Genomic DNA, 26,683 nt, shown 5'->3' with positions numbered 1-26,683 from the left:
GATTCCATGACACTCAGTCCAGACAGTCATACAGACCACATAAAAGAAGATTTCTGCATATTCTGTTCACTAAAGGACATGGCTGCATGTTGGAACTGCATCCACATTGATTCGATCCCTGTAATCGTGGGCAATAACAGGGTCAGCCAGGCTAGGAACTAGCTGAGGGCACATGCTCTGCTTAGGGCCCACACTGCTGACTCACGAAGTCCCCATTACAGGGAGCAGTGATGGAGCAATGCCCTTGACATCACAAGCCACCACATCCCTACCAAGTACAATTGACTGGAGGGTTGGAGAGGAATGACTGCAATTGGCTGGGGGAATGTGGGAAGTGGAAAGAGTTGGCACAAGTCCTGTGCTGACTCCTGCTCCCCTTGACTCCTCCTGCGCCCCCTGGCCCCCCCCCGCCAATTGGATTGTTCCCTCCAAGCCTCCAGATGCAGAGGGTTAAAGAGGAGCACGTGTCTACTCAGTCACCAGCTTGAAAAAAACCAAGCAGGTAATCTAGGGGGAGAAAGGAGAGCCTTGCTGGCAAGGGGTGCCTTTGCACTTGAAAAAGGTACCTTCCCCAGTTTCTTGCCCAAGGACCCAGCATAACCTGCCACTGCCCTTGTCAGTGATGTGATGTCAGTAGCTAGTGCTGGGTCTTCCTCTGTTCCCACTGTAGATGGGAACTGTGTGGTCCAGGAGAGATTTCTGCTTTTTCATAGTGCCTGCTCTGTTGCACTTCCTGTTCTTCCAGTACTGTGCAAAACCATCTCAACCACAAGGCAATTTGAGTGTCTCAAATTGCCTTGTGGTTGCTGTCCATAGGCCCCCAAATTTCAGCTTGTATATAAATACAGAACATTTTATGGCAAGGGGTCTCTGGGGCAGCAGCGTAGCTAGAGGGGGTGAGACCAGACCAAGACAATGTGCATCCTAGTCAAATTCCAGGCTGTCACTCTAGACTGTCAAGGAAGTTAGATTCAAAATAAGTGTCTGCAGAGCAGTAGCATAGCTAGAGGGGGTGCAAAGCACAAAGTTTTGCAGGGAGCCTCCCTGCTGTATGCAAGTAGCCCCACCCTCTCCCCTGTGGAGCCAGGCGTTTTACTCCCCTGCCCAGAATGGCTCCAAAGGGGAGGGGCTGCTTGCGCACCCTGGTAAGGCTTCCTGCAAAACTTAGTGCTTTGCACCCCCTCTAGCTATGCTACTGCTCTGCCGACACTTATTTTGAATCTAACTTCCTTGACAGTCTAGAGTGACAGCCTGGAATTTGACTAGGATGCACATTGTCTTGGTCTGGTCTCATTCTTTATCACAGGAAAAAGAATGGAGAATATCGTGACCAGTCTCTGGTTAGTGACACAGAACCAGTAACAGGAGCAGGTAAACTCTCTGTGGCCATTAAGTAGATCTGCCTTCACACTGGGACTTGAAACTATATCTCTCTGGTCCAAAATTAACATTTGATCTTGTGGGCTTGGTTGCTCCATGTCTCTGATGTAGCTGCAAGTGAAATCTGGAGTTAATTTGGAAATTTCTCAGGTGACACATCTGAAGAATTTCTGAGGAAGCTGCTAGATCTCCATGGAGCTGTATCAGTGATAGAAAATATGCCCTGCATGCATCAAGCCTGAGCTTTGATCCCTGGCATTTCCAGTAGGAGCTGGGACAGACATCTGTCTGAAACTCTGAAAGATTGTCACCAGTCAGTTAATGCAGACATCACTGAACTAGATGTTCTGCTATGGCAGCCTTCAGTGTTCATAGAATTTCAATAAAGCGTAAATAAACTAAAGTAAACCTTTATTGGCATCAAGAACAAGACTAGAGACACTTCTCAGTGGGGTTCCATAGACTTGGTTATCATCCTTATTTTTTCATGCAGTTAAATTCAGAGCTAATTTGGGGATTCCTCTTTAGGCAAAACATTCAAGGAATTTCAAGGGAAATCAAAAGAATTTCAATGAGGCAAGCAAAATTGCTGGGTGGGAGGGAGGGTGTGTGGGAGGGAGGCACACACACCTGGGAAGGAGCAGCTTGGGAACCCCATGTATGCAATCCTGTTTCATCTGAAAGGAAAAGAGATTATAAATCTCCTACTCAGAGACAGGTGTTTAAATCATCCTAGACCATGTTGCAGTGTTTTGAGCAGTGGTTCCCAAACTGTGAGCCATGGCTCCCTGGAAACAATCCAGAGGAGCCATGGAATCCACTCAAAAAAACCCACCGACCTATAATATATATAGGATTGTAACCCTAATTAGGAACCATGGCCAATGTCCCAGTAGGTCAAGGGAGAAGCCAGTTGAAAAAGTTTGGGAACCACTGGGTTCGATTGTCAGGCTGGGATTTGGGAGACCCGAGTTCAAATCTCCTCCCAGCTGTGAAGTATTCTGGATGACTTTGGGCCAGTCATCGTCCTTCAGCCGAGCTTACCTAACAGCCTACCTTCTTTGGGCTACAATGGGAGAGCCACGTGTACTCACCTGAGCTCCTTGGAAGATAGAATAAAAAATGAACAGAGCAGGTGCTGAGTATTTCTGTGAGTGCCAGGGACAGTAATCCTGTGGGATTGGCACTTGGGACGGCTGGCCAAAAGGGGGCTGACACAATGACACAATGGAGGTGTGCTTAGCAGCTGTATTTGTTCAGGGCAGATGGTTTTAGTCGGAGAGCTGATGACAGGCTCTTGGCCACCTCCGGCAGCAGGGCCGGGCGCTGAGCTTGCAGCTTCTTTTTTTAATTGGGGATTCTGACTGTCGCAGCACAGGGGCGAACGGTGGAGCTCAGCCGGTCTGGGGAAGGAGATGATTGAAGCAAACAGGTGGGTGGCATTGTTGGACGCCAGGGTCACAATGGCACTTTACACAGCTGCCCAAAAGGGCGGGGGGTGGGGGGAGAAGAGAGGGAATTCTTAAGACAAGGGCATTGTGGGCAGTCCAAAAAAAGAGTGTTGATTTATATACTTTTCCCCTCTCTTGCTGGGGTTCCAGCTGCTGGATGTGATGTGGTCAGAGCTGTGACATTCTTAAGAGCAAAGGCAACTGCTGAGATCTTGCTCAGAGCTTTAGCATTTGAGGCAAGGAAGGCATTTTTGCCCAATCCAGACTAGCCGATGCTGGTGTGGGGTCTTCTCAGTCTTCCCCATGGAGGTGATAGTGGTGTGATGCTTTGTTTGTGCTGCTCATTGCTAACATTTCTACAACCCTTTTACCAAAATGCTTTACGGCAGTGTTTTTCAACCAGTGGTACTGGTACCACCAGTGGAATTTGAGGTGGTGTCTGGTGGTACTCATGGCCCTCTGAACAACTGCTGCCCAACAGCGAGACCAGGAACACATCCCAACAAACAGTGATAGGGGGCTCCAAAACATGCTTTCCTGCGCTTGAAAAAGCCTTCCCGTCCTCTCAGAGCCTCTTACTGGTGTTCATTGCATTGTATCTGGCCTCCCAACCCAGAAGTAACTGGTAATGATGTCATCGCCAGTTGCTTCCAGTTGTACTTCAGAAAGGTGGACCACATGAAGTGGTACGACAAACATTGAGAAACACTACTTTATAGTCTTTATTGCAGTGGCGTAACCAGATGGGGTGCAAAGCACTAAGTTTTGCCCCTCCCCCTCAAGCCATTCTGGGCATTCACCTCCATTTTGCTCCTCCCACCTGGAATGGCTACAAAGGGGAGGAAGAGGGGCCGCTAATGTGCTGCAGTGAGGCTCCCTGCAAAACTTAGTGCTTTGCACCCCCTCTAGCTACGCCACTGCTTTATGGTGTTGCCCCTCAGAGCAGCTCTGTTAAGCAGACTCTTCAGTTTCAGTTTCACTGGGAGACAGTGACATGCCTCAAGCTATACAATAAGTCTGTTGTCGAGGCAACACTTTAACTCAGGTTTACCAGATCTAACCAGCTCTCCAACCACTGGGCCACAGTTTACTCTCTCGAGATAGTTGGCCTTGCTTTATTCAGCATAACACGTTCTACGTTATTATTTCTCTGTTTTAACCTTGTTGTAGTTCTTGAATTGTTACCTGCTTTGTGTCCTTGTTGGAAAAAAAGGTGGCCCAGACAAATAGTAGGCTTATTTTAAAAACCCCAATCTTCAAATACAGAGGATTAGCATTTCATTGAGAGATTTCAGGACCTTTAGGTCTTTACTAACTCAGTGCTTAATGATTGTAGGATCTAGATAGGACTTGTGGTGCAGCGGTGATCTCGGTCATTAAGAGATGAAGTATTGCTGAACACCCCCAAAATAACTGATTTAAATCAGAGCTACTCCATTTGCCAAGTTACACAAGTCTTATTGTTGGACAGTAGAATATAAATGAGCAGGTACTATGTTACTCTTCAGGGCATTCAGAAGACTTATTGAGGATTTCCCCTAAGTATCAGGGATATGCGGTAGGTGGGGAGGCAGGTGAGGCAGAGACTCCCCACCAGAGTCCTTCAAAAAGTGTGGCTGTATGTGAAGTGTCCAAGCGTATCTCAAACGGCGGCGATGCTTTTCAAAGGCTCTGCCTCACCTGCCTGCCCACCTCCCACAAGTGTCTGCTAAGCATATCCTAGCTCTTTTTTATAATTATATTATATAATAATAATAATTATTATTATTGTTATTGTTATATTAAGGGTGCAATCCTAACCAACTTTCCAGCACTGAAATAACTTTGCCAATGTGCTGTGTACTGCATCCTGCAGTGGGGAGGTAGTCAAGGGGACCTCCTCAAGCTAAGGGCATGTCTGTTGCCTTACCTTGGGGTCTGCAATGTGGCTAAGTCAGTGCTGGAAAGTTGATTAGGATTGCACCCCAAGTTTTACTTAAAAACACCCCTGCTAACTGGGCAAAGAGGCACCTTTTAATGTGGTGTCCTCTTATATTTAGAGGGGGAGAACGATAGTCCCTCTTCACCCCAGCAGGGTGTCTCTTCTGCATTTTTTTTTTAAGAGTGTGGAGCCCTTTGGGGACAGGGAACCATTTATGGATTTATTTCTAGGTAAATTGCCTTGTGAACTACTCTGTTGAAAAGCAGTATATATTCTTAATAATAACAATAGACTATTATTTTTAGTTCTTCAGCTCCAATTCATATATGCACAGGACATTATAAGAATTTTTTTTTTTTTGCTATTTCTTGTTAATATACCTTAAATAGACAACAATAGATTTACACAACTCTTGATCAGACGTATGGTCCATCTGAGACCAGCATTTCAGCTCAAACAGGAGCCTGCACATACAAGATCATCTTCCTGCTGTCCATGGATATTATAGGCCTTTATATTCCACAGGGTGGTGTCAGAGGTTGGCCACCAGCCAAATGCCCACGCCCATCAGAAGACCCGCCTGGCAAGGCTGACCCCAAACCCTCAATTTAGTGCCCAACTGCATCATTGGGGGTGAATGAGGGAGCAATGTGAGGCCCGCTGCAGGACTCTGTACCTAGCAGCCTGGCACAGGCACTCAAAATGACCAAAGTCTTTCCGAAATGAGCATTACGGCTCAAATCTGTTGTGTTTCTAGGGTTATCTATAGATAAACCCAGGAAGGCTTCCAAGAGGAATTTCATCAGGGGGTTCAAAGTTTCTTTTGGGCCTCTTACCAAAGGGGGGGGGAAGGGGTGAAATGGCAATGGGTCAATAGGTTGAGGAGGGGCAAAATGGGGCAGGGGAAGGTGGTAACAGCTGGAAAAGTCTTTAGAACCCAGGTCTATCAGGCTTCCTGATGTGGAGCCCAAGTTGACCCACCTGGTAGACCTGACCTCCCAGTTGGCCTGGCCTCCATCTTTTGCCCTACTTGAGAACAGCTGAGATTCCAGGAAATTTCCAGCTCCACTTCTTTGGCTCCTGGGCTCCCTTTTTGACCCCAGGCCTGAGTGCAATTTACCCCCTGCACTCCCATCTCATGATCCCTGGTGCCCAGTCCTTCCTTTAAGCTGCTTTTGGACAGATGCCCACTTGCTATTCTTTGCTATTTTTCAGCCTCTTGCTATGCTCAGAAGTGAGCCTCTCTGCAGTTTGATGGGGCTGGCAAGTTAAGAATCAGTCCCTTTGAGGATGGCCACGATTTTCCTTGCCATTGCGCTATGTTTTAGTCATGGAAAAAGAACTGATCTCTCCTTCATGCTCTCTCAGGTGCTTTTGAGCCCATCCTAAGGGCAAGTTACCTCCCTGGTTCTTACACGATTATAGCAGCAGATCACACTTCTGGTTTACAGCCTTCCAGTTTGGCCTTGGTGCCATAACTCTGGATTTCTCATCCTGTCCAGTTGTCTGTTTCCTGAAAGCTCCCTCTTGCCTGGTTGGTTCCATCACTCCAGCAGCTATGCTTGATTTGGGGTCTGGGTTGAACATTTATTTGGGCACCACAAATTATTGCTGGATGGTTAAGCAAAGCAAAAGGCAGTGGCTATTCATAGTTTCAGACTGCCGTCACAGTTCCTTCCAGCTAATCCATCCTCCCCCCCTCCCGAAATTGCTTAGAAGTGTTCCCTCTCCCTTGCTACTATCTGATCCCTGCCCAGCATTGACAATCTAATGCTGCCTGTTGTGATATAAATACCACAGCATGTTCCTGGGTGGACTCAAAGCTTTGGATGCAATGGGCCAGGCCTGTTCCCTTGGGATCACTGAAAAACAATTACGCACTTGGTAAACACTTCCAGGGACACCAACAGTAGCATGAACTGGGCCAAGGGAGGAGGTTATAAGATAGGCACTTTTAAAGAAGGCTCTATGTGGAAGGCCACTGGAAGGTGAAAGACACTGGCTTCAGTGGCGTAGCCAGAGGGGGTGCAAAGAACGAAATTTTGCAGGCGCATGAACTTGCCGTGCAAGCAGCCCTTCCCCTTTGGGTCTGTGGGAGCAGAACAGAGGCGTTCACCTCTGTTTTGCTCTAGTGGCTTAGAATGGCTTTGAACGAGAGGGGCTGCTTGTATGCCATAGTGAAGCTCCCTGCAAAACTTAGTGTTTTGCAGCTCCTCTTGCTACACTACTGGGCCCAAGACACTCCTTGACTGGGAGTTCCATCCAGCTGAAAGGAACGATGAAAGTGTAAGGTAATTCCTCCTACCACCTTCTCTCTGTAAGTAAAACCAAGGGATAGGCTGAGCTGGAGTTTCTGGAAGAGGCAGAGTGAGGGCTCGGATTTGATCTGGCAGAGATTGTGACAGAAACTAAAAGTCCCAGCTGGCAGCTGCAGACATGCTTAGTAGACCCAAGTACTGATGCTGCTTGCAGGAGCCCCTGCTGCCTAACTCTAGCCAATGCTCCAACCTGCGTCTTTGTAAATAAAGCAAAAATCACAGACCCCGTAAGTACTCATTCCTCCAAGGCAAGGCTGAGCCCGGTCTGAGCTGCAGCTCCTGAGACATCTCAGTGTTCAGAGAAGCGGAGCACAAGCATGCAACAAGTTGTTGATATCGTGAATTGGGCCAGGGTTTTCAGATGCATGTAGGTGACTGTTCAAGGATTGCTTGGACAAGGATTGACTGCTCAAGGTGCTTGCTGCAGGAGTCACCAGTGTGGTACAAAGCAGTTGTGCTTGCTTCAAAGTGTGGAGCTGTCTCAACTCTCTGTTAATAGACTGTGGCAGGGCCTCTGAGAGGAATTTTATCAGGGGGTACTTTTGGACCCCTTTGCAAAGGGCGAAAGGTGAAACAGAGCGTGGTGACGGGCGAGCAGAATAGGGGCAGGGAGGGGTGAAGCAGGGTGAGGGGAGGGGACAGCTGGATAAGTCTTTGGAGCCCAGGTCTACCCACCCATGTGGCATCTGTAGAGTCCCCAGTATCCCCAGTCATGGTAGTGGCCCCAGCATCCCGTAAGGGCAACAAGTCTGAGAAGATAGGAAAATGTCAGATCCCAGGAAATTCCTGGGCCCCTTCCTTTGGTTCCTGGGCCCCCCTTTTGACCCTGGGCCCAGGTACAAATTACCCTCTTTACCCCCATCTCCTAGGCCCTGGACTGTGGTTTGGGTTTTTTGTGATAACTCTGCCCTACCTTTTGTCAAATTTGTTTCCCAGATTTGACCCTTTAATAGTTTATATTACTTACAGATGCTTACAGAATATTCCTCTATTGAATTCAGACCTGGATTTCATACCAGAAACTGGTTTCCCTATCCTTTTTTCATCTTTTTCCTGCATACACACACCAAAAGTAAATTTAAATAACAACGAACCCAAAAGCAATCCCGTTACAAGGTATTTCTGTTTGCACATTTGTGAATTTTTTAAAAAGAAAATTGTACATGTAAAATATGGGAGTGGTGGTGGGGTTTTTTTTGGGGGGGGGGGGAGTTCCAACAGTCTTTAATCCAGAAGTCTAGTCAGAATTTAAACAGAGCAGAACCAAAGGGGTGCTGGAATCTTGGCACAATTAGAGAAAGGAACAGTGAAAATCTGTTCAGTGTCTGGTCACAAACACCTTAGGGAGGTGCATGTGAGCCTTTTGCCCTGAAGAGACCAAAGTAAATGCACATTTCCCAAGCTTTCAAGCAGTGTTTCCGGCTGCTGCCTTTTCACTGCCTTATCTCAGGCATTTTGCTTCGTGAAAGATGATAAACAGCAAGTGTTGCAGTAAATTAATGCACATGGGAAAACCTTTAGTCTTTCAACTGCCCAACAGCACAGCCGTTCATGAGAATGGGCTTCAACTGACTTATTTTAATGGGAATTTCTTAAAAATATTTTAATGGTAATGAAGGCCATCTTGCAGAATAATCCTATGTAGGTCTACCCAGACATCACACTGGGTTCAATGAAACTTACTTCCAGGTAAGTGTGTAGAGCAGTGGTTCTTACTCCTTTAGCACCAGGACCCACTTTGAAGCTGTCAGGACCCCCCAAAAGTGATGTCAAGACTGGAAGTGACATCATCAAGCAGGAAAAATTTTAACAATCCTAGAACTGAAATCCCACCCACACTTATGCAGGAGTAAGTCCCATTTACTATCATTGTTAAAAGAATATACACAGTAGTGTTTTAAAAGTACAGATGTGTAACATTTCCTCAAATGCAGCCACATACCATCACATCACACCAAGTCTAATATATTAAAAACAAAATATTGAAATGAATGGTGACCCACCTGAAATTGGCTCATGACCCACCTTGTGGGTCCTGACCCACAGTTTGAGAAACACTGGTGTATAGGATTGCAGCTTTAGGTCACTGTGAAGAACAACATACCTGAAATTAGAAAAATACCAAGGTTCATTAGAGAGGGAGTAATTATTCTCAGAACAACAACAACAACAACTTTATTTTTACCCCGCCTTTCTCCCCGAAGGGACTCAAGGCGGCTTACAACAGATTAAAAAACATAATTTAAAACAAATAAAAACATATTAACACATATCATAAAAACAGCAGTCAGATAAAAAATAGGTAAAAAGAGCAAATCATAAAAGAATCAGGCCTGTAAAAAATATTAAAAGATGTTAAAAAGATGTTAAAAAGGCCGAGAACTCAGAAGGCTTGTTTAAACAGAAGGGTCTTCAGGCTTCGCCGAAAGGTCTCAAGAGAGGGAGCCATTCTTAAGTCAAGAGGAAGGGAGTTCCATAGCGTTGGTGCCACTACTGAGAAGGCCCTATTTCTTTCCGCCGCCCCACGTACCTCCCTAGACGGCGGCACTTCCCTTCCTGCAGGTTCTGCAATGGGACTGGAGAAAAATCATGCAGTTATCATTAGTGTGAGTGTTTCTATTGTGGCAAAAGGGCCTGTGACGATGGTTTTGTATAGTCTGACAATCTGATGGTAGGCAAAGAAGCTTCAAATGCCTAGAAATCTCTCTCCAGCCTCTTGGAATGTCACACTTAGTGGGAGAGTCAGGGAGAGACAACCTGAAGCAGTTGAAATAAATAAAGGGAGTTGGGTGGCATCAGGGTCTTCTGGTGCTCTAACCAAGAGCCATTCAGTTCTGGTTGCCCCATGTGATGAGTTGCAGATGAGCGCATATTCCTCGACAGCACAGCATCTAGGGGCAGCCGTGCCCCTGGACAGGTGCAACAGTGATTCTGCTTACCCACACCCTGGATAACTCAACAGGAAGGGCTTTAAAAGTTCTTTGTTCAGGCTGGCTGTTTGCCTAGGCATACTTTTTTCTGCCTCCTGGCATTTGCCAAGGGCCCACCCCTGGCAGACTAAGGGCGCAATCCTACCCCTTATGTCAGTGCTTTCCAGCACTGACATAAGGGCAATGCAGCTCTGAGGTAAGGGAACAAACATTCCCTTACTTTGAGGAGGCCTCCATGAGTGATACCCAACTGCAGGATGCAGCACATGTCCCACTGGCACTGCTATGCTAGTGCTGGAAAGCACTGACATTAGGGGTTAGGATTGCGCCGTAAGAAAACTGGTATTCTAGAGTTCACTAAATTGGAATCAACCTCGGTAGGGCTTTAGGTAGTAGTCTCTTGCTGCTTTCGATATAGGGTACTCTGCTTGTACATCCTCTGTTGTAAACAGATATCACAAAGACACAATCCCCCTGCAGTGGTGTAAGGACCTTGGAATATCCTACTGCTGGGGGAAGGGAACCCTTTGTTGAAATACACGCATCAAAAAATCTTTATATTTCCATTGTTCAGTCAATGCTTCCTTATCTTATCCTCTGGATTGCTAGATTGTTACTTGGAGAACCCTACTGCCCAATTAACTGGAGGCATCATTTTAGTCAATTAAAAGGTTCTTAATTAATCTAACAAAATAATCCATTTCATGCAACAAACATCTGTCACAATTTGCTGCTCATTCACACTCCCCGTTTGCCTCTGGGGTTGGCGGTTGCAGGCAGTGATGTCACTAGGGGGTGTGGGCTGTACTGGGTGATGCGCATGGGGGGGTGACACCACTACTGGCTGAAATTTTTAAAATCTTGATTTTTTCTAATACCATCATGTGCAGAATGCGGCGGCCCGTGTGGTCACTGGAGCTAGGCGGTTTGACTCGGTCAGTCCGCTTCTCCGGGGAATACATTGGCTGCCCATTCATTTCCGGGCCCAATTCAAGGTGCTGGTTTTGACCTTTAAAGCCCTATACTGCTCTGGGCCAGGCTATCTTAGAGATCCCCTACTCCTGTACACTCCGGCTCGTCCTCTCAGGTCATCAGAGAAGGCCTTTTTACAAGTGCCACCGCCCAAGGAGGTTCGTGGGGCGGCGGCAAGAAATAGGGCCTTCTCAGTAGTGGCACCAACGTTGTGGAACTCCCTTCCCCTTGACTTGAGAATGGCTCCCTCTCTTGAGTTTTTTCGGCAAGGCCTGAAGACCCTGCTCTTTAAACAAGCCTTCTGATTCCATGGCCTTTTTAACACTTTTATACATCTTTTAGTTTCTTTTTGACAGGCTGGATTCCTCTATGATTTGCTGTTTTATGCTCTTTTTATTCTGACTTTATTCTGACTACTGTTTTTATGGCCTCTGTTAATGTGTTTTTAATATGTTTTTATCTGTGTTAAATCATGCTTTTTAAAATTGTTTTTATATGTTGTAAGCCGCCCTGGGTCCCTTTCAGGGAGAAGGGCGGGATACAAATAAAGTTTATTATTTATTATTATTATTATCATGTTATATATGAATCAACGCGTCATTTCATGCAGAGTGCAACAAAACAAACCATGTTGAAATACCTCTATTCTATCAAACATTATAGCCCCCCCAAAAACAAGCAGGGGCGGGGTGAGGGTGCATCACCACACCCACTCCCCAGGGCACTGCCCCACGCACAGCATGGGAGGAGGTCTATCACAGGTTGTGATGCACTGTCACCCCACACCAGGTGACACAAACCGTAGTAATGCCACTGATTGCAGGTCAGGTGGTATTGCCTGGGGAGAGGTGCAGATTTGCTGACCCCTCTATTGGGTCAAGTGCCATCTGGACCCTGAAATGCAAAGCTACCTGGCAGGACCCCAAACCCCCCACTTCCCATAAGGACAATTATTATTTACTGTTGTGAGCCTGCTGACACATAGCTTAGTGTGTACGTCTGTCTCTTTTTCAGATGAGAGGACATTGGGAGTGTTAAGTAGCTCAGAGGCCAGAAGCCGCATCCCTCGCCAAGGACAAGGGACAGCCTCGTTCCCCTCCGTGAAGGCGCGCTCTGCTCTCTATCAGTCCCAGGCAGCTGCTTCTTCTGCTCACGCCAGGGGCCTGGCAGACCCAGTAAGTGTCTCGTGCTTGACATTCCTCCCATTTTCCTGAGCTCCCAGAAGCATTCAAGTCATGTCTTTTTCCTGCAAATGGTGGTCGTGCTGGAGAGAATGCTTGTTTTATGCTATTTGGGACTCTGATTGTATGATCGTTTCCCCTCTGCGCCCAGTTACGTATAACGCAATTCCATTCATCTGAATTGCAGGGAAACCTTTTGGAATGTTCAAATGTGCCAGGAGTTCAGATTTAGTGGCGTAGCTAGAGGGGGTGCAGAGCACTATGTTTTGCAGGTAGCCTCACTGTGGCATGCAAGTGGCCGCTTCCCCTCCCCTTCGGAGCCATTCCAGGTGGTGGGAGCAAAACAGAGGTGAACGGCTCCAAAGGGGAAGGGAAGGGGCTACTTGCACGCAGTGGCGAGGCTCCCTGCAAAACATAGTGCTTTACACCCCCAATAGCTATGCCACTGTTCAGATTAACAGAGTGCAGTGTTCATGTTGGCATCAAAGTACATGAAGAACACACTTGGGGTACCTCTACACCACAATTTACATCAGTTTAAATGGCAGCTCATTGCTACCTCCAAAGAATCTGGGAAATTATAATTTGGTGAAAGCCTAAAAAATACTCTGAGGGATCCCTGGCCAAACCCATTCACCCACCTGCTACTTCAGAGCACTACAATTCCCAGAATTCCACAGAGAGACAATGATGGTTAAACCAGTTTGTAGTCTGTAGTGTGGCTCTGCCTACAGTGAAGCTGAAAGATCAGCACATTAAGATGAAATGAGTTTATAGAGGCAGTTCATGGCTGAACACAGTCATATTCTGGCAACTCCTGCGACGCCGCTGGAACCAACCGTATTGGCTTCTGCCTTTCCATTGGACCATTTCAGTGACGTGGAGAGGGAGGATTTGCTGCATGGGTAACAGTCTATCCTCCATACTTACTTTACCCAGGCTTCGCACACTGGAGAGGACACTGTTCCAGAACCACTGTTCACAGCGTGATACCATAGTCTTCCAAGACTGAAGGATGCCCCAGATATGTGTGTGTGTATGTGTGTGTGTGTGTGTGGTTTATGAATCCATAACTATATAGTTGCATACATAAGTGTATAAATATCCAATACTTTGTTTTTGTATGTTTCATTCAGAATTTCATACACAAGATTCTTTTTAATTCTCTTGATAACCAGAAAGCAAATAAGGTAGGAGATTCTACAAACCTGTGTGATTGTCTAACATAGTTTCTGCAGCCACTTGCATGATCTTAGAGTGGACAGCTAATGAAGGCTTTGTGTCTGACTCTGACCTTCAAATAATGTTGTGTTTAAAACTGTACTGATGTAGAAATTCTTGGAAGCACAGAAAGATCTCTAACGTTGAAGAACTTTTCAGTTTGATTTACATCAGTGATTTTCAGCATTTTTCTTCTCATGGCACACCAACCTCTATGGTCTTCTCTATGGTCATCACCTCTTCCAGCTTCTGGATTGTGTAGCTCTATTTCTAGAACAACTGTCTGTAGTAATGAATTGTCTAACAGCTGGGCCATTGGTTCATGCAGGATGCACTGCGTGCATGGCTGGTGGACTCCCACAGTGTCCACAGTGTGAAGGCAGAGTCAGCCTCAGAGGTCAGTATCATTGGGCAGCTGCCACACTCCCAGTGCCCTCAGAAGCAGCTAGGGTGGACCCCAAGACCACTTCTTGTGTCCAGAGCCTTCAAAATTTTGTTACAAGGGTGACTCTTTCAGGACCCACCCAGTTAGGAGGCGGACCACAGAGGGCAGCTTTCAACCTCTGAAACCTGGAGCCAGCCCTATGCAGGGGAAAGGCCCCTCCCTGCCTCTGCTCGAGACATTTCCCATGGCTCCCAGCGCAATGCCCAAACAAGCAGGAGCATTAATAGCTACCCTCACTCCATGCAGGTTCTCCTTATCAATGTTGATGTGCAATTTCTAGAGTGTGCACACACTAAGGCTGCCCCACATCTTCCCCCCTAACTTTGTGTGCTTCCAAGGGACACAAAATGCCCTCCCAAATTATCCAGTTATTTGGTTATTCAGTAGTAGTTCTTCTGGGTCTATTCACAACCCAATCTGCTGCTACTTTATTTTTTCATTCAGTAGGGACATGCTCACTCCCTTTTATTCTATTTCAAGGTTCCCCTTAAAAAATCACCAACATTGGGTGCTTTTCAGGGGTACAAAAGCAACCACAAAAATCTATCCCCCCAAGTAACTCAGCCCTCGTGTATACACTTGCCTCCTTTTGGCATCTGCCCAGACACTTGGAATGGCTTGTTCAAGAGGACAGATGATCAAAGGAGTGATGGAGCACGAAGTTCTCCATCCAGGCGCCTTCTGATCAGTCAGTGTTACAGGGCCATTTTCTGTCAGCTGTGGTGTTGAGACAAGAAACACCCCATGGCTCTTTCAAGGAGGGGCACTCCCAGTGCACGTACGTTGGCATGCTCTCAGGAGTACCACATGACAGGTGCATTCTTGCAAGCAGTGATGCAAGATGCTGGGGGTGGCACCCTGCCTACTGCTCCTTGCAAGCTTCCAAACCCTGCCAAGATTGTCGGGGTCTAGCCTAGCCGTTGCCAGATTAGATGCCGTTGTTGCTTTCTAGCTACACAAATACAATAACTACCATTCATATGCGTTATGCAGATAGAAATTAGAGCAGTGATTTTCAACCTTTTTCATCTCCTGATACACTGACAAGGTACTAAAATTATCAAGGCACACCATCAGTTTTTGGACAATTGACAAGGCACACCATGCTGTTGGTGGGGGGCTCATATCCCCCAAAGGTCCTATTAATAAATGACCCTCCACCAAACTCCCGCAGCACACCTGGGGACCATTCACGACACACCAGTGTGTCATGGCACAGTGATTGAAAATGGCTGAATTAGAGACTGGAATAGCTATAAGTGCTTGGATTGAGTTTGTTCTGATGCATCTTGCTGTGATGAGAGATTTCTTAACATCCTTAATCAGAAACTTTTGGCAGTGAAATGGGGGACGTTGCAGTGGTGTGATGCATGGTGCATTTCAGAGACACCCAATGGGTGTGCCTCGATTAACCAAAGCTGCTGCATGAGTGTGGCTTTTCTCACTAACAACAGGCATTTTGGAGAGGGCGCTTTTCTACTGATGTTTTGAAAACTGTTTCCTTAAAGATGGCAGAGGCTCAGAATGGAAAGTCACCAAAAGCCAGCCCCAAGAAGGCAGACGATGACTTGCCTCCACCTCCTCCACCTCCTCCTTCCCAGGATTCTGTCTCAGCCCCAGTTTTGGTGACTGGGAATCAGGATTCCATCCCACTGCCTCTACCTCCACCAAAGGAATCCTTCTCCAAGTTCTACCAGCAGCGTCAAGTGAACGAGCTGAAACGGCTTTATCGCCACATGCACCCTGAGCTGCGGAAAAATTTGGAAGAGGCTGTGACGGAGGATCTGGCGGAGATGCTGAGCGGCGAGGACCCCAGTGCCCAGGCCTCAGCAAACCTGGATCCGGTGCTTCCAGGGGAGGTCCAGTCCATGCGCTGGATCTTCGAAAACTGGACACTGGACTCCATTGGAGAACACCAAGCCACCAAGAAGCTTGCTGAGGAGGAAGCCATCCCAAGTGGAGATGTGAAGAATAGATCCATGAAGTTTGAAAGCCGGCCAGCTAATGGCCAGGGGCCGTCCGCTTTAACCGGGGTATCAGAGAAAGAACAAACCAAAGGGGATGTGCACACAGCCCGGTGGTTATTTGAGACCCAGCCACTAGACTCTTTGAACAAAATGTACTTGGATGAGACGGATTTGCAAGAGGCTATACTCAAAGAGCCTGTGCAGAAAGGGGATGTGAAAGGGGCCACCCAGCTGTTCGAAACTTGCTCCTTGGATACTTTGGGTCGGTGCAGCTCAGTAGAGGAGCAGAGTATCCTCCAATTGAAGTCAGAAATTCAAGAGCTAAAAGGCGACGTCAAGAAGACGATCAAACTGTTCCAAACCGAGCCCCTCTGTGCAATCAGAGACAAGACAGGAAACATCCACGAGATCAAATCCATCTGCAGGGAAGAAATACAGAGCAACGCCGTGAAGACGGCTCGGTGGCTCTTTGAGACCCAGCCCCTGGACACCATCAACAAGGACATGTCCAAAGTGCAAGTCATCAGAGGCATTTCGCTGGAGGAGGTGGCCAAGGGGAGTGTCAGCGGAGCAAAGTGGATGTTTGAAACCCAGCCCCTGGATGCCATCCGAGAAATTGCCGTGGAAGAAGCCGATTTCCAGGCTTCTCCAGATCTTATCCAGGGTGCTGATGTCAGTAAGCAATGCCTGCTTTTTGAGACGCAGCCTCTTGACACGCTGAAAGGAGAAGCCCCCAACAGCGTCCCAGACAAAGAGGAAGTCGTCAAGGGAGATGTCAAATCCACCCTCTGGTTGTTTGAAACACAACCAATGGAAAGGCTGAAGGATAATTTTGAAGTGGGGCGTCTAAAGAAAGTGGAGCTTTCAGAAGAGGAAAAAGGGGAGGTGAAGCAAAGGAAGCACGTCTTTGAGACTTGTCCTCTGGGAAGCATTGCCAAACCACCCCCTGAGGACTTCTCAGCCACCCAGATACGAGAGGTGGAGAAAGGCGACGTCAAAGCCTTCAAAAGCCTCTTTGAGACCCTCCCGCTCGATAGCATCAGGCAAGTGAGCACTAAAGCAGCTGTTCAGGTAGGAGAGGAAATCCTACATGGGAACATCAAAGCCAGCCCATTCCTCTCCGAGACAACACCTTTGTATGCCATCAAGGACCACTTTGGCAATTACCACAGGGTCACTTCAGTGAGCAGAGAAGAGGAAGTGACTGGCGGAGATGTTAAGAACTGCAAGTGGATGTTTGAAACTAAGCCTTTGGATCAGTTTGATGATAGTATCCAAAAAGTGGACATAATCAAGGGGATCACTAAGCAGGAGGTGGTGGCCGGGGACGTTAAAGCAGCCAAGTGGCTCTTTGAAACACAACCTGTTGATGTCATCCATAATCAAATGAACCAAGCAGAACAGAATACCTCCAAGAAAGGAGAGGTGACTCAAGGAGGCGATGTCAAGACTTGCAGGTGGTTGTTTGAGACACATCCAATTGATGCCTTGTATGAGAAAGATGAGAAGAAGCAGGACCGAGAAGAACCTGTGCCACAAGCCAATGTTAAATCATGCACATGGATGTTTGAAACACAGCCCCTGGACTCCCTGAAAGGTCAGGAAGAGCAATATTTGCAGGTCAGCAAAACCTTCTGCCAGGACGAATTACAAGGAGTAGATGTGAAAACCGTCAGACACCTGTTTGAGACAGAACCCCTAGTCAATAATGTTACCAGTGATGCTGATTTAAAGAAAATAATCAGGTGTTCCAGCCATGTAGAGATACAATCTGGGGAAGTATCAAGGGTGAAAGAATTTTTTGAAGCCAAGCCCTTAGATTCAGCTGGGAAATCAAGCAAGACCATGAAGGAAATTGATATCCCAGCAGATGAGAACATTGAACCAGGGGCTGTACACAAGTTTACCTGGCTCTTTGAGAATTGCCCCATGGATACCTTAAAAAGCAGCCCAGAGGGCATTCAAGAAATACCCCTGGAGAAGGACATTCAGGGTGGAGATGTTGGAGGCAAAAGGTTTGTTTTTGAAACCTACTCCCTAGGTCAGATCCATGACCAAGAGAATGAGATGCAAATCAAGAAGATTCAGGAAGAAACCATGAACAAAGCCAATGTCAAGTCCTGCACAATGCTTTTTGAGACCCAGCCTCTGTATGCCATCCAGGACAAAGAGGGAGGATACCACGAGGTCACATCTGTGAAGAAAGAAGAAATCATGAAAGGGGATGTGAAAGGGGCCCGGTGGCAGTTTGAGACAAAACCCTTGGATCAGATCAAGAAAGAGGAAGAGGTATTTGTAATCAGGGCTGTCACCCAAGAAGATTTTAAGAAGGGTGATGTCCAAGCAGCCAGGTGGAGGTTTGAAACAGAGCCTCTTGACTCCATTGCTGAAGAAAAGAGGCCTGTCTTGAGGACTGTTGATGATGTACAGAGGGGAGAAGTCCAGTCTAACAAGCAACGCTTTGAGTCAGAGCAATTTGGCCAAAAGAAGTATGTGCGGATGGTCAGCGTCAGTGATGTCCAGCAAGGGGACGTGAGGACATCCACCTGGCTTTTTGAGAACCAGCCCATTGACTCACTGAAAGGAGAGTCTGAGAGCACCTCCAGCCTAACCACCGTACAGAGAGAGGACATCCAAAAAGGAGACGTGAAACGCTGCACCTGGCTGTTTGAGACTCAGCCCATGGACAGCCTCAAAGAGCCAGAGGATCTTGCCAGCACCGCGCCCTCAGAGGTGCTACCTCAGGCTAATGTCAAGAGCACCACATGGTTGTTTGAGAGCACCCCACTGGATAAACTCAGCGCTTCTAAACACTGCACAGAGGTTGCAGTACAAGAGAAAACCACACGAGACACATTGGAAGTTCTTTTCTCCCAACACGTGATCCAACACGATGGCATCCTGATTGAAGCTAATGACCCTGAACATGTCAAAATGGCCAAATACCAACTTGGCAGTCAAGGAACCCCAGAAATCCAAAAGGAAGAGATGATTGAGGGCAATGTGCAAAGGATCTTGCTGCAGCTCCTTCAGAGAACCAATGTGGAGGCCCAGGGAGTGTTGGTGGAGGAAGAGAAGAACGGGAATATCAAGATCAGCCCAGTGCAGTTGCTGGACCCCAGCAAAGCTGAGAAAAGTGAAGAGGATTTGAGGGGTGATGTGGCAAAAGCTCTCCAAGGCCTTCTTAGTCAGGACGGTTCAATCAAGAAAGGGTTAGTTGTGCAGGAGGCGGAGACCAGATTGGCAAGAGTGACCATCTATTCTCTTCTTTGTTGTGTTGCTCAACCACAAGAATGTGTCAAGGGTGATGTCAAGTCAACAATTGGAAACCTGCTGGCTTCTTCTCAAGAGCAAAAGGCCGCAGCAACCATCAGACGAGACGACAGCGAGAGAGGCAACGTCCAATTGTACACTAGCTGCATCGAGAAGGGTGACCTCGACTACCTAAAGAACCTCCAACGGGAATCCGAGATCGAATCTCTCGTCTCTTGCCAAGCGAAAGAGGAGCCACTGAAAACTGTACAAGAGGTCAAGGGACGTGCCCAGCTGCAGGAGGAAAAAGTTGTGACAACAGCAGATGTGGTATTAGGGGTTAGCAATGGGGCTGAGCGACTGTTGTGTGACCGCAGAGAAGGTGCATTAGAAAGGGAGGCAGTGCATGCAAATGACCTGTGTGCTCCTGCGCACTGTCTTGTGCAGTTCCCGCCCCCAGTACTGGCAAATGAAAATGTTGTTTCTGGAAATGTTAATTTGACTGTCCAGTCTGCGCAAAGGTCTGTGCAGAATGGAAGCAGTAGGGCAGTGAGAGCAGAACAGATCCTGGGAGGTAGAGAGGAGGGAACGGCCTGCACCAAAGTGACAGCTCTGAAGGATGAGATGGATGGGGCCATCCACAGTTCCCCAGTCAGGGGAATCACCCAGACCGCAGCCCAACCCCACGTGCAGGTTCTCGGGAGTGATCTCCAAGCAGCAATGCAAGATCTGAGGTTAGCCACAGCAGAGGCCCAAAGCCTCCAGCACCAAGTCCAAAACAAGCTGCAAAGGACTTCGGAAGAAATTCACCTCAGTACCAAGCAGCCCCAGACAGCAACCATTCAGTCAACGACCCACAAGGAGAGCTGTGTGGCCACCAAGCAGCAGCAGCAGCAAGCCAGCAGTGTTGCCATCATTACAGTGCAAGAGACCTCCAAGTCTGGCGGAAGCCTGTCTCAGAAGAGCATGGCGTCACATACAAAGGTCAGTGCTTCTGAGGAAGGCCAGAGAGGGGCGCTGCCACTTGCAGCCTGCCAGGATTGCCCAGTTGGGCCTAGTGCAGACGTTAGAATTAAGGACGGCCTTTACACTGCCACGCCAGTGAAATCCTATGTAAACCCATTTATTGAGTCTGATTACCAAGAGCACTCCGTTCCAGAAGAACGAGAGCAAGACGCTATAATCAGAGGGGACGTAAAGACAGCTATCCAAGCCCTGCAGAGTGCTGCCACAGAACAGAGGCTGGTAGAAAAAGAGGACGTTGTCCGTGGCAACTTAAAGGCCACGCTCAAGTCCCTGGAAAAATCTAACGTTAATGTCTCCAAGGGAGATTTTAAAGCAGCCATGATATACAGAAATGCAGGGCAGTCCAATGCCAGTTGTAAAAAGAAAAATGAGGCTCAGTCTGTTTGTAACCAGGAAGCTGTAGCGGCTTCAAGCTCACAAGCCATTAATGACTTTCCTCCCCCTCCTCCAGCTTCAGTGATGAGAACCGAATACCGCTCACCCCCAACCAAACTGGGAGATGTTGACGCTGTCAGGTGCCCCCCTCCCACGCAACCGCATGTTCCTAAGACTGATCCTCCTGCCCCTGTCAAACTAAGCGATCAGAGGACTTTAAAGAAGCCACAACTTCCCCCCAAACCAGAAGTTATTGCCCCACCAAGGAAGAAACCTGCCCCCCCTCCAAAACCAGAGTTCCTTTTACAGGAAGCACTTTCTTATCCTGCTGGCGGCAGCAAAGGACCGTCAGGAAAGGCAGTCCCTCCGCCTGTCTCTTCCAAACCTCCAGGCGTAAGTGAGCAGAGCAAACCAACGACATCACCTGTAAACCAATCAACGCCATCTGGTGGGGTTGAAGTATGGGAGCAACTCACACATGGACAAGCTGCACCGGGCCACCCTGCATCTCCGTCACGTGCGCCAACTACTGAGGAATGTATGAGTTCTGGGGGAAAGGCAATGAAAGATATTGTCAAGACTCCTCTGCAAGTAGCTGAAGAAAAATATAAGGCAAAGAAGGAGGGGCAGAGCAAGCTGGAAGTGGCTGACCATAGGACTGAATCAAAGGAAATTAAAAATGGATTGGTCGGCTGCAAGGAAGAGATCTGTCACCCAAAGGAAGAAATTCAAGGATTTCTGGAGTCATGCCAACAAGAAAATGGATGTGCACTGCCTGTGAGACAAAACTCTCCCTTGCCCCTTGGGTACCAAACAGATGTCAATAACCTGGAAGGTCAGAGGAAGCCATATCTTTCTGCAAAGTGTCATGCCAATATTCTGAGGAAAGGAACTGTCACGACACACGCTTCTTCATCAAAGACAGGAAGCATAGGCACACCTGGAATCTCTTATTCAAAGGATCACCAGCAAATTGATCTAAGAACAGAACAAGAGATTTCAGAAGCAGCCATTTCTGCAGCTTCTTCTCTCCAGTCGCAACAGTTCTTTAAGGGGCATCCGTTTGTAAACAGCAAGGGTTTAGGAGACCCCGAAAGGAAGGCTGGAAAACAAGTAGAGGAGGAAAAGCCAGAAGTGGTCATGCGGGAAAGATTTTGCAGAGAATCTGAGGATGAGCGTCGCAAAAGGCTATCTGTCCACAAGGAGGAGATCATGAAAGGCAACGTCAAAGAGGCCATGGAGATATTTGAGAACTTCCGAAAGCAAGAGGAGCTTCAGGAAATTCTGACCCGAGTGAAGGAGTTTGAAGAGGAGACTTCAAAAGTAGATGTGAAGGCCCTGACAAGCTTGTTTGAGCATGTCCCCGAGTGGGTGGTGCGTCACAAGACCAGCCAAATGAAGCAGCCCAAGATTGAGAAGGCCGAGCAGATGAAGGAAGTGAAGGAAGATGCCGACAGCATTTCCTCTGTGGAACTGGCTTTTGAGGACCTGGAAAGAGCAAGCACTGAGATCATTCACTTGAAAGAGCAAACACTGAGCAGGTTGCTGGACATTGAAGAGGCCATCAGGAAAGCTCTGTATTCCATCTCTAACCTAAAATCTGAATCGGACATAGCTGGGCTCTCAGGACTTATCAAGGAGTCTCTTGAGAATCCTGAGAGTGCTGTAGCTTGCAACAGCACCCCCAAGATCAAACCTGACTCCAGCACAGCAAAACAAGAGAAAGGGATCCAGAAGTCATCCTGGGGTGATGAAAAGGTGGCAGAGATACCCAAGGCAGAGCTAGAAGTTCCTTGCATCATTCAGCCTCGTGCAAGTTCTCCTTCTTACATCTCCATTCAGTCTGCTGCACGAAAGTCTGCAGAATCACCCAAAATGGTGCACTCCCCCTTATCAAATTACACTGACCTGGCCGTGGAAAGAGAAATGTTCACTCAGGACATTTTTAGTTCATTGCCAAGGAAATCAGTGAGGTCCGATGGCTATGACTTCTGTGAAGGTGAGCAAGATCACATCCAGATGAAAAAAGGAGCAAGTCTGATTAAACAACAGCTCTGCAGCCCTGAACAACTCCAACACCAGGTTAGCAGCAATATGGACAAGGAACAGGATGCACCCCAAAGCTTGATCCGAGAAAGCGTATCTGCTTCCAAAGCTCCCCTGAGTGCTTTAAGCCCATCAAATCCAAGAAGGCAGAAAAGCATCCTAGAACTTCAGACAAGCCATGATGGATCCAAGCTCTACGGGGCTACCAGAACTGTGACGGAGCAGTATGAGGAAGTGGATGAGTTTGGAAACAAAATTATCACTTCATCCACGACTGTCACCAAACAGTCAGAGACTCAGACCTCCACTACTTGTGAGATGGGTTCCTGCCCTACCAGGTACGAGGTGACTGCCTCGCCAATCCTTCGCAGGTACCTAAACAGCCCAGCCGAACACTTCCACTCCAACGGTGGCCTCCAGGAATCTGGAGTGGTCTTTGTCACTTTTGGCAACTCCAAGCCGGCAAAAAACCAGTAGGTGTTTCTTGGAAGATAACAACTACGGCTGCAATCAACAGTTAACCGAGGGTACTTGGAGCAAAACTAGTTTAAGCCAGCTGATTTTAAAGTGATTTTAATTACTTAAGTTATCTGGCGTATTCATGAACAAGCAAATTATAATTTGGCCTGGATGCCAAAAAAAAAAAAGGAAAAAAAAGAATTATGTATTATGCAGGGAAAACACCAAGCCTTGAAAAATATTTGGAATACACTCTTAGTTTTGTGAAGGCGTATAATCAATACATTGAGCTCCAGTTCTTGAAGACAACACTACAGCCCACGACACTACAATTGCTATGTAAACTGTGGGACCTGATGAAAGAAAAGGAGAAGAGTAAATGGGATGCTCTTTTCAAGAGCTTTCTGGATGTTTTAGGACAGTGTTCTGTCTCCGCCAATGGACAGTCAGATACTCAACCAGGCCAGAAATTGCTATCAAAACACAATTAGTTAGTCAATATATATTTGTGGGTATGCAGTCATTCTCCATCTTCACTCTTCCATCTCTTCTTGTTATGATCAGACATCTCCCAGCTATCATTCTCTTTCTTCTGCTCTCTTAGCCTGTCATATACATGCAAACAGTGGCATAGCTAGAGGGGGTGCAAAGTGCTAGGTTTTGTCAGGAGCCTCACCACAGCATGCAAGTGGCCCCTCTCCCTAGGAACCATTGGGGGGAGCAAAATGGGGGCATTTGCCTCCATTTTGCTCCCCCCACGCAGAATGACTCCAAAGGGGAGGGGAGAGGAGGGACTGCTTGCACACTGTTGTGAGGTTCCCTGCAAAACTTAGCTGTTTGCACCCCCTGATAGCTATGGCACTGCCTGCAAACACATGCTTCTCTCATATTGATACATCCATGGATGCAGTTGAAATAGTTTCTTATTCTCTCAGTAGTGATCAGCTCACTACTGAAAGTTTGCCAGGGAGGGGATAGTTAGCACAATACGTATTTAGCAAGGGCTACATGCTATAGGAAACTTAGTATGTAAATCATAATTTCAAGAACTCTTGTCATTGCCCTACCCGCTAAGTGAATAAGGATAATCTAGTTTCAATGCGGATAGTTTTTAGATACACTGATGGTTACTTTTCCCCCCTTTTTTATTTTGGAATTGTAATTTATTATGCATTGTGAACAAGTATTTTATTTTAGACTTCTTGCTTTCTTACATGTTCATGTGTTTAAATCAGTTATGAAACCATGTAAAGCAATTTTATTATGAACTTTTGTACATTATCAAGTGACATTTTAGATACTTTTGACGTTTTGTTTTTTTAACTTGCATTCTAAAGGTAAAATTGACTTCTGAAAATAGTTTGACTTGATCTGATTTTATTCCGTTTTGCCCTGAACATTTCATTCCTTTGAAAAAGCATTTTTTGATCACCTGGAGTTGATAGTAAAAGGTGTCCCTATATCTCTTGCCAAAGGAAATATTCATCTAGCACAGGGGTGCTCAAACCCCTGCCCAGGGGCCACTTGCTGCCCTCGAGGACTCCCAATCCGGCCCACAGGGAGCCCCCAGTCTCCAATGAAGCTCTGGCCCTCCTGAGACTTGCTGGAGCCCATGCTGGCCCAACGTAACTGCTCTCAGCATGAAGGTAACTGTTCAGCCTCTTGCGTGAGCTGTGGGAGGAGGGCTCCCTCCACTGCTTGCTGTTTCATGTCTGTGATGCAGCAGCGGCAGTGATGGAAAGGCTGGCCTTGCTTTGTGCAATGTCTTTTAAAAGCCTTGAGCTATTGCAAGACATATAAGTCCCATCTCTAATATATTCATTTATGTAATTTTATTCAAATTTGAAATGTACGTCAATTCTTTTTTCCGACCCCCGACACAGTGTCAGAGAGATGATGTGGCCCTCCTGCCAAAAAGTTTGGACACCCCTGATCTAGCAGAAGATGCAGCTCTGTGCATTTGGACTTAATCTGGGTTTATCAGTTGGGTAATATCGTCCCTCAGGTCCATCCCTGCCCCACTTTGTTTCACGGGCTTGCTTGTCTCCCTTAAGGTGAAGCCTTCCACCACAAGAGAACACCACAGATTGCAGAAAACAAAACAGGAGGACTGCCTTTCTCTCTTTCGTCATGTCACCCATGATTCGCTTCATTGTAGCTCCCAGTGCAGCTATTTTATTTATTTGATGCTTACCATTAATATACTGTATAACAGGGTAAAATAAATCAGTATAAAACTGCAATATTCAAACTCACATCCAAAGACAACCAAGCTAAACCCAGCAGCTGCAGCAATAACCATGGTTCATGATGTCATTTGATGAAACATTTGGGGAAACAAGGACCAGAGTAGATGTGATGCAAGAGTTTTGTGATCTGCCTCTCTCATTATTATTTGTTAATAGTTGCTGGGGGGATTGAAGGGCTGACCCATGACCTCCTGAGGTGCTATAACAAATGCAGCCACTCAGTGATGTGACAGCACCTAGTCCTCCCACTCTCCAGTGTGCTAGCTCAGAACTCTCCCCCACCACCACATTTAACTCTTCCCTTTCCAATCCAGGGAGTGGAAGGTCGAGGAGCAACAAGGGAGGCAGAGGTGGGCACTCCCCCCATCAATCTGCTGCCTGAGGCAACTGCTTCAGTTGGGCTCCTAGATTGGCCAACCCTGGTGGCCTGCATATTGGATCTGGGACCTCTTTACTAGGGCAGGGGAGTTAAGCCACCCATTACTACTGAATGAGATGTTTCTCTGGAGTGCTTTTAAAAAGGAATTTTATTATTTTCGCCAACACCTCTGTTTGTAGCATTCTTTTTTGGCCTCCCCCCCCCCCAAGTGCTATAGTCAATCTGAGCCCCCACCCTACCCCTGGCTTTTAACATCTTTAAAATTGCAGGAGATGCTGCTCATAGATCTCTTGGGTCACATATAGCTGCACACTCCTGATACAGTTTTCAGCTCGCACCCAACTTATAGAGCTGACACCTGGAGCATGTTCTAGGGAACATGTTCCAGTGTCAAGGTTTAAATCAAAGAAAGCATTCCTGCCAGCTACACTCTCAACCAAGATATGCAAGGTGGGACGAGCCAAAGATTGTAGTCTACCTATCCTCACATCTCGGAAGAATTTTCAGCAGGCCAGCAAGACTTTTTTCTCCTAATTACTTAACCATAGCAACAACAAAAAGTCTGCAATCCTAAGAACACGCACATTACTTCCCTGATCCATGGGCAAATCTGGGTATCTGTCTCTGCTTCTCAGTGTTCCCCTGCTGTAAAATGGGACTTTACCCTTAAGAGTGTGGATATATTTGGTGTTCCTTAAAAGCAATTTAAAAAATAAATTCTCTGCTGTGGCTGACCTTGTGTTTATCATGGGTATATGTTGCCTGTGACTGAGCCCTTGAGCAGGTCAGCTGGCCAGTTTAGAGCTCTGCTAGAGGCTCTGATCTATAATAACTCAAATGTAGATTTGTTCTTTTGGATACAAGTTTCCCCATATATATGAACAATAAATTATTTGGGCACCACCTTTGCAGAACTATGGTGACGCCAGGCATGGAGAAGATGTAAAACTCTGATGCTTGCAAGCTAAAGTTGGCAAATGTCCCAGCTACGTACTGCAGGCATGAACGGATAATCTCAGTGTCAGAGTGTTTATTTTTTAAAGCAAGCTGCCCAGTTATTATGGGCAAGCAAGTGCTGGCTGCTGGAGATTTAAATTCTGATTCCAAAGAG

At 47.0% G+C, this 26,683-nt stretch overlaps 1 protein-coding gene across 3 annotated transcripts in view; it reads left to right on the top strand.

Moving 5' to 3' along the window:
• The window catches only part of XIRP1 (xin actin binding repeat containing 1), a 35,971-nt gene extending 9,701 nt beyond the window's left edge, over positions 1–26,270 (top strand). The window contains exons 1-5 of one of the 3 annotated variants that reach the window (XM_066627564.1): positions 2,717–2,812; positions 11,987–12,147; positions 13,290–13,343; positions 15,328–20,022; positions 20,516–20,608. In XM_066627564.1, coding sequence (XP_066483661.1) covers positions 15,328–20,022; positions 20,516–20,524 — 4,704 coding nt within the window. In that variant the 5' untranslated portion in view covers positions 2,717–2,812; positions 11,987–12,147; positions 13,290–13,343 and the 3' untranslated portion in view covers positions 20,525–20,608. Of the gene's footprint in view, positions 1–2,716; positions 2,813–11,986; positions 12,148–13,289; positions 13,344–15,327 lie in introns of those variants that run through there. The other 2 variants (XM_066627562.1, XM_066627563.1) reach the window with 2 other exon arrangements.
• Positions 26,271–26,683: the final 413 nt, after the last annotated feature.

Source organism: Tiliqua scincoides, chromosome 5 (genome assembly GCF_035046505.1).
Source record: "Tiliqua scincoides isolate rTilSci1 chromosome 5, rTilSci1.hap2, whole genome shotgun sequence".
Classification (NCBI taxonomy): Eukaryota; Metazoa; Chordata; class Lepidosauria; order Squamata; family Scincidae; genus Tiliqua; species Tiliqua scincoides.
The sequence above is the reverse complement of the archived record's forward strand: the minus strand, read 5'-3'. Positions and strand labels throughout refer to the sequence as shown.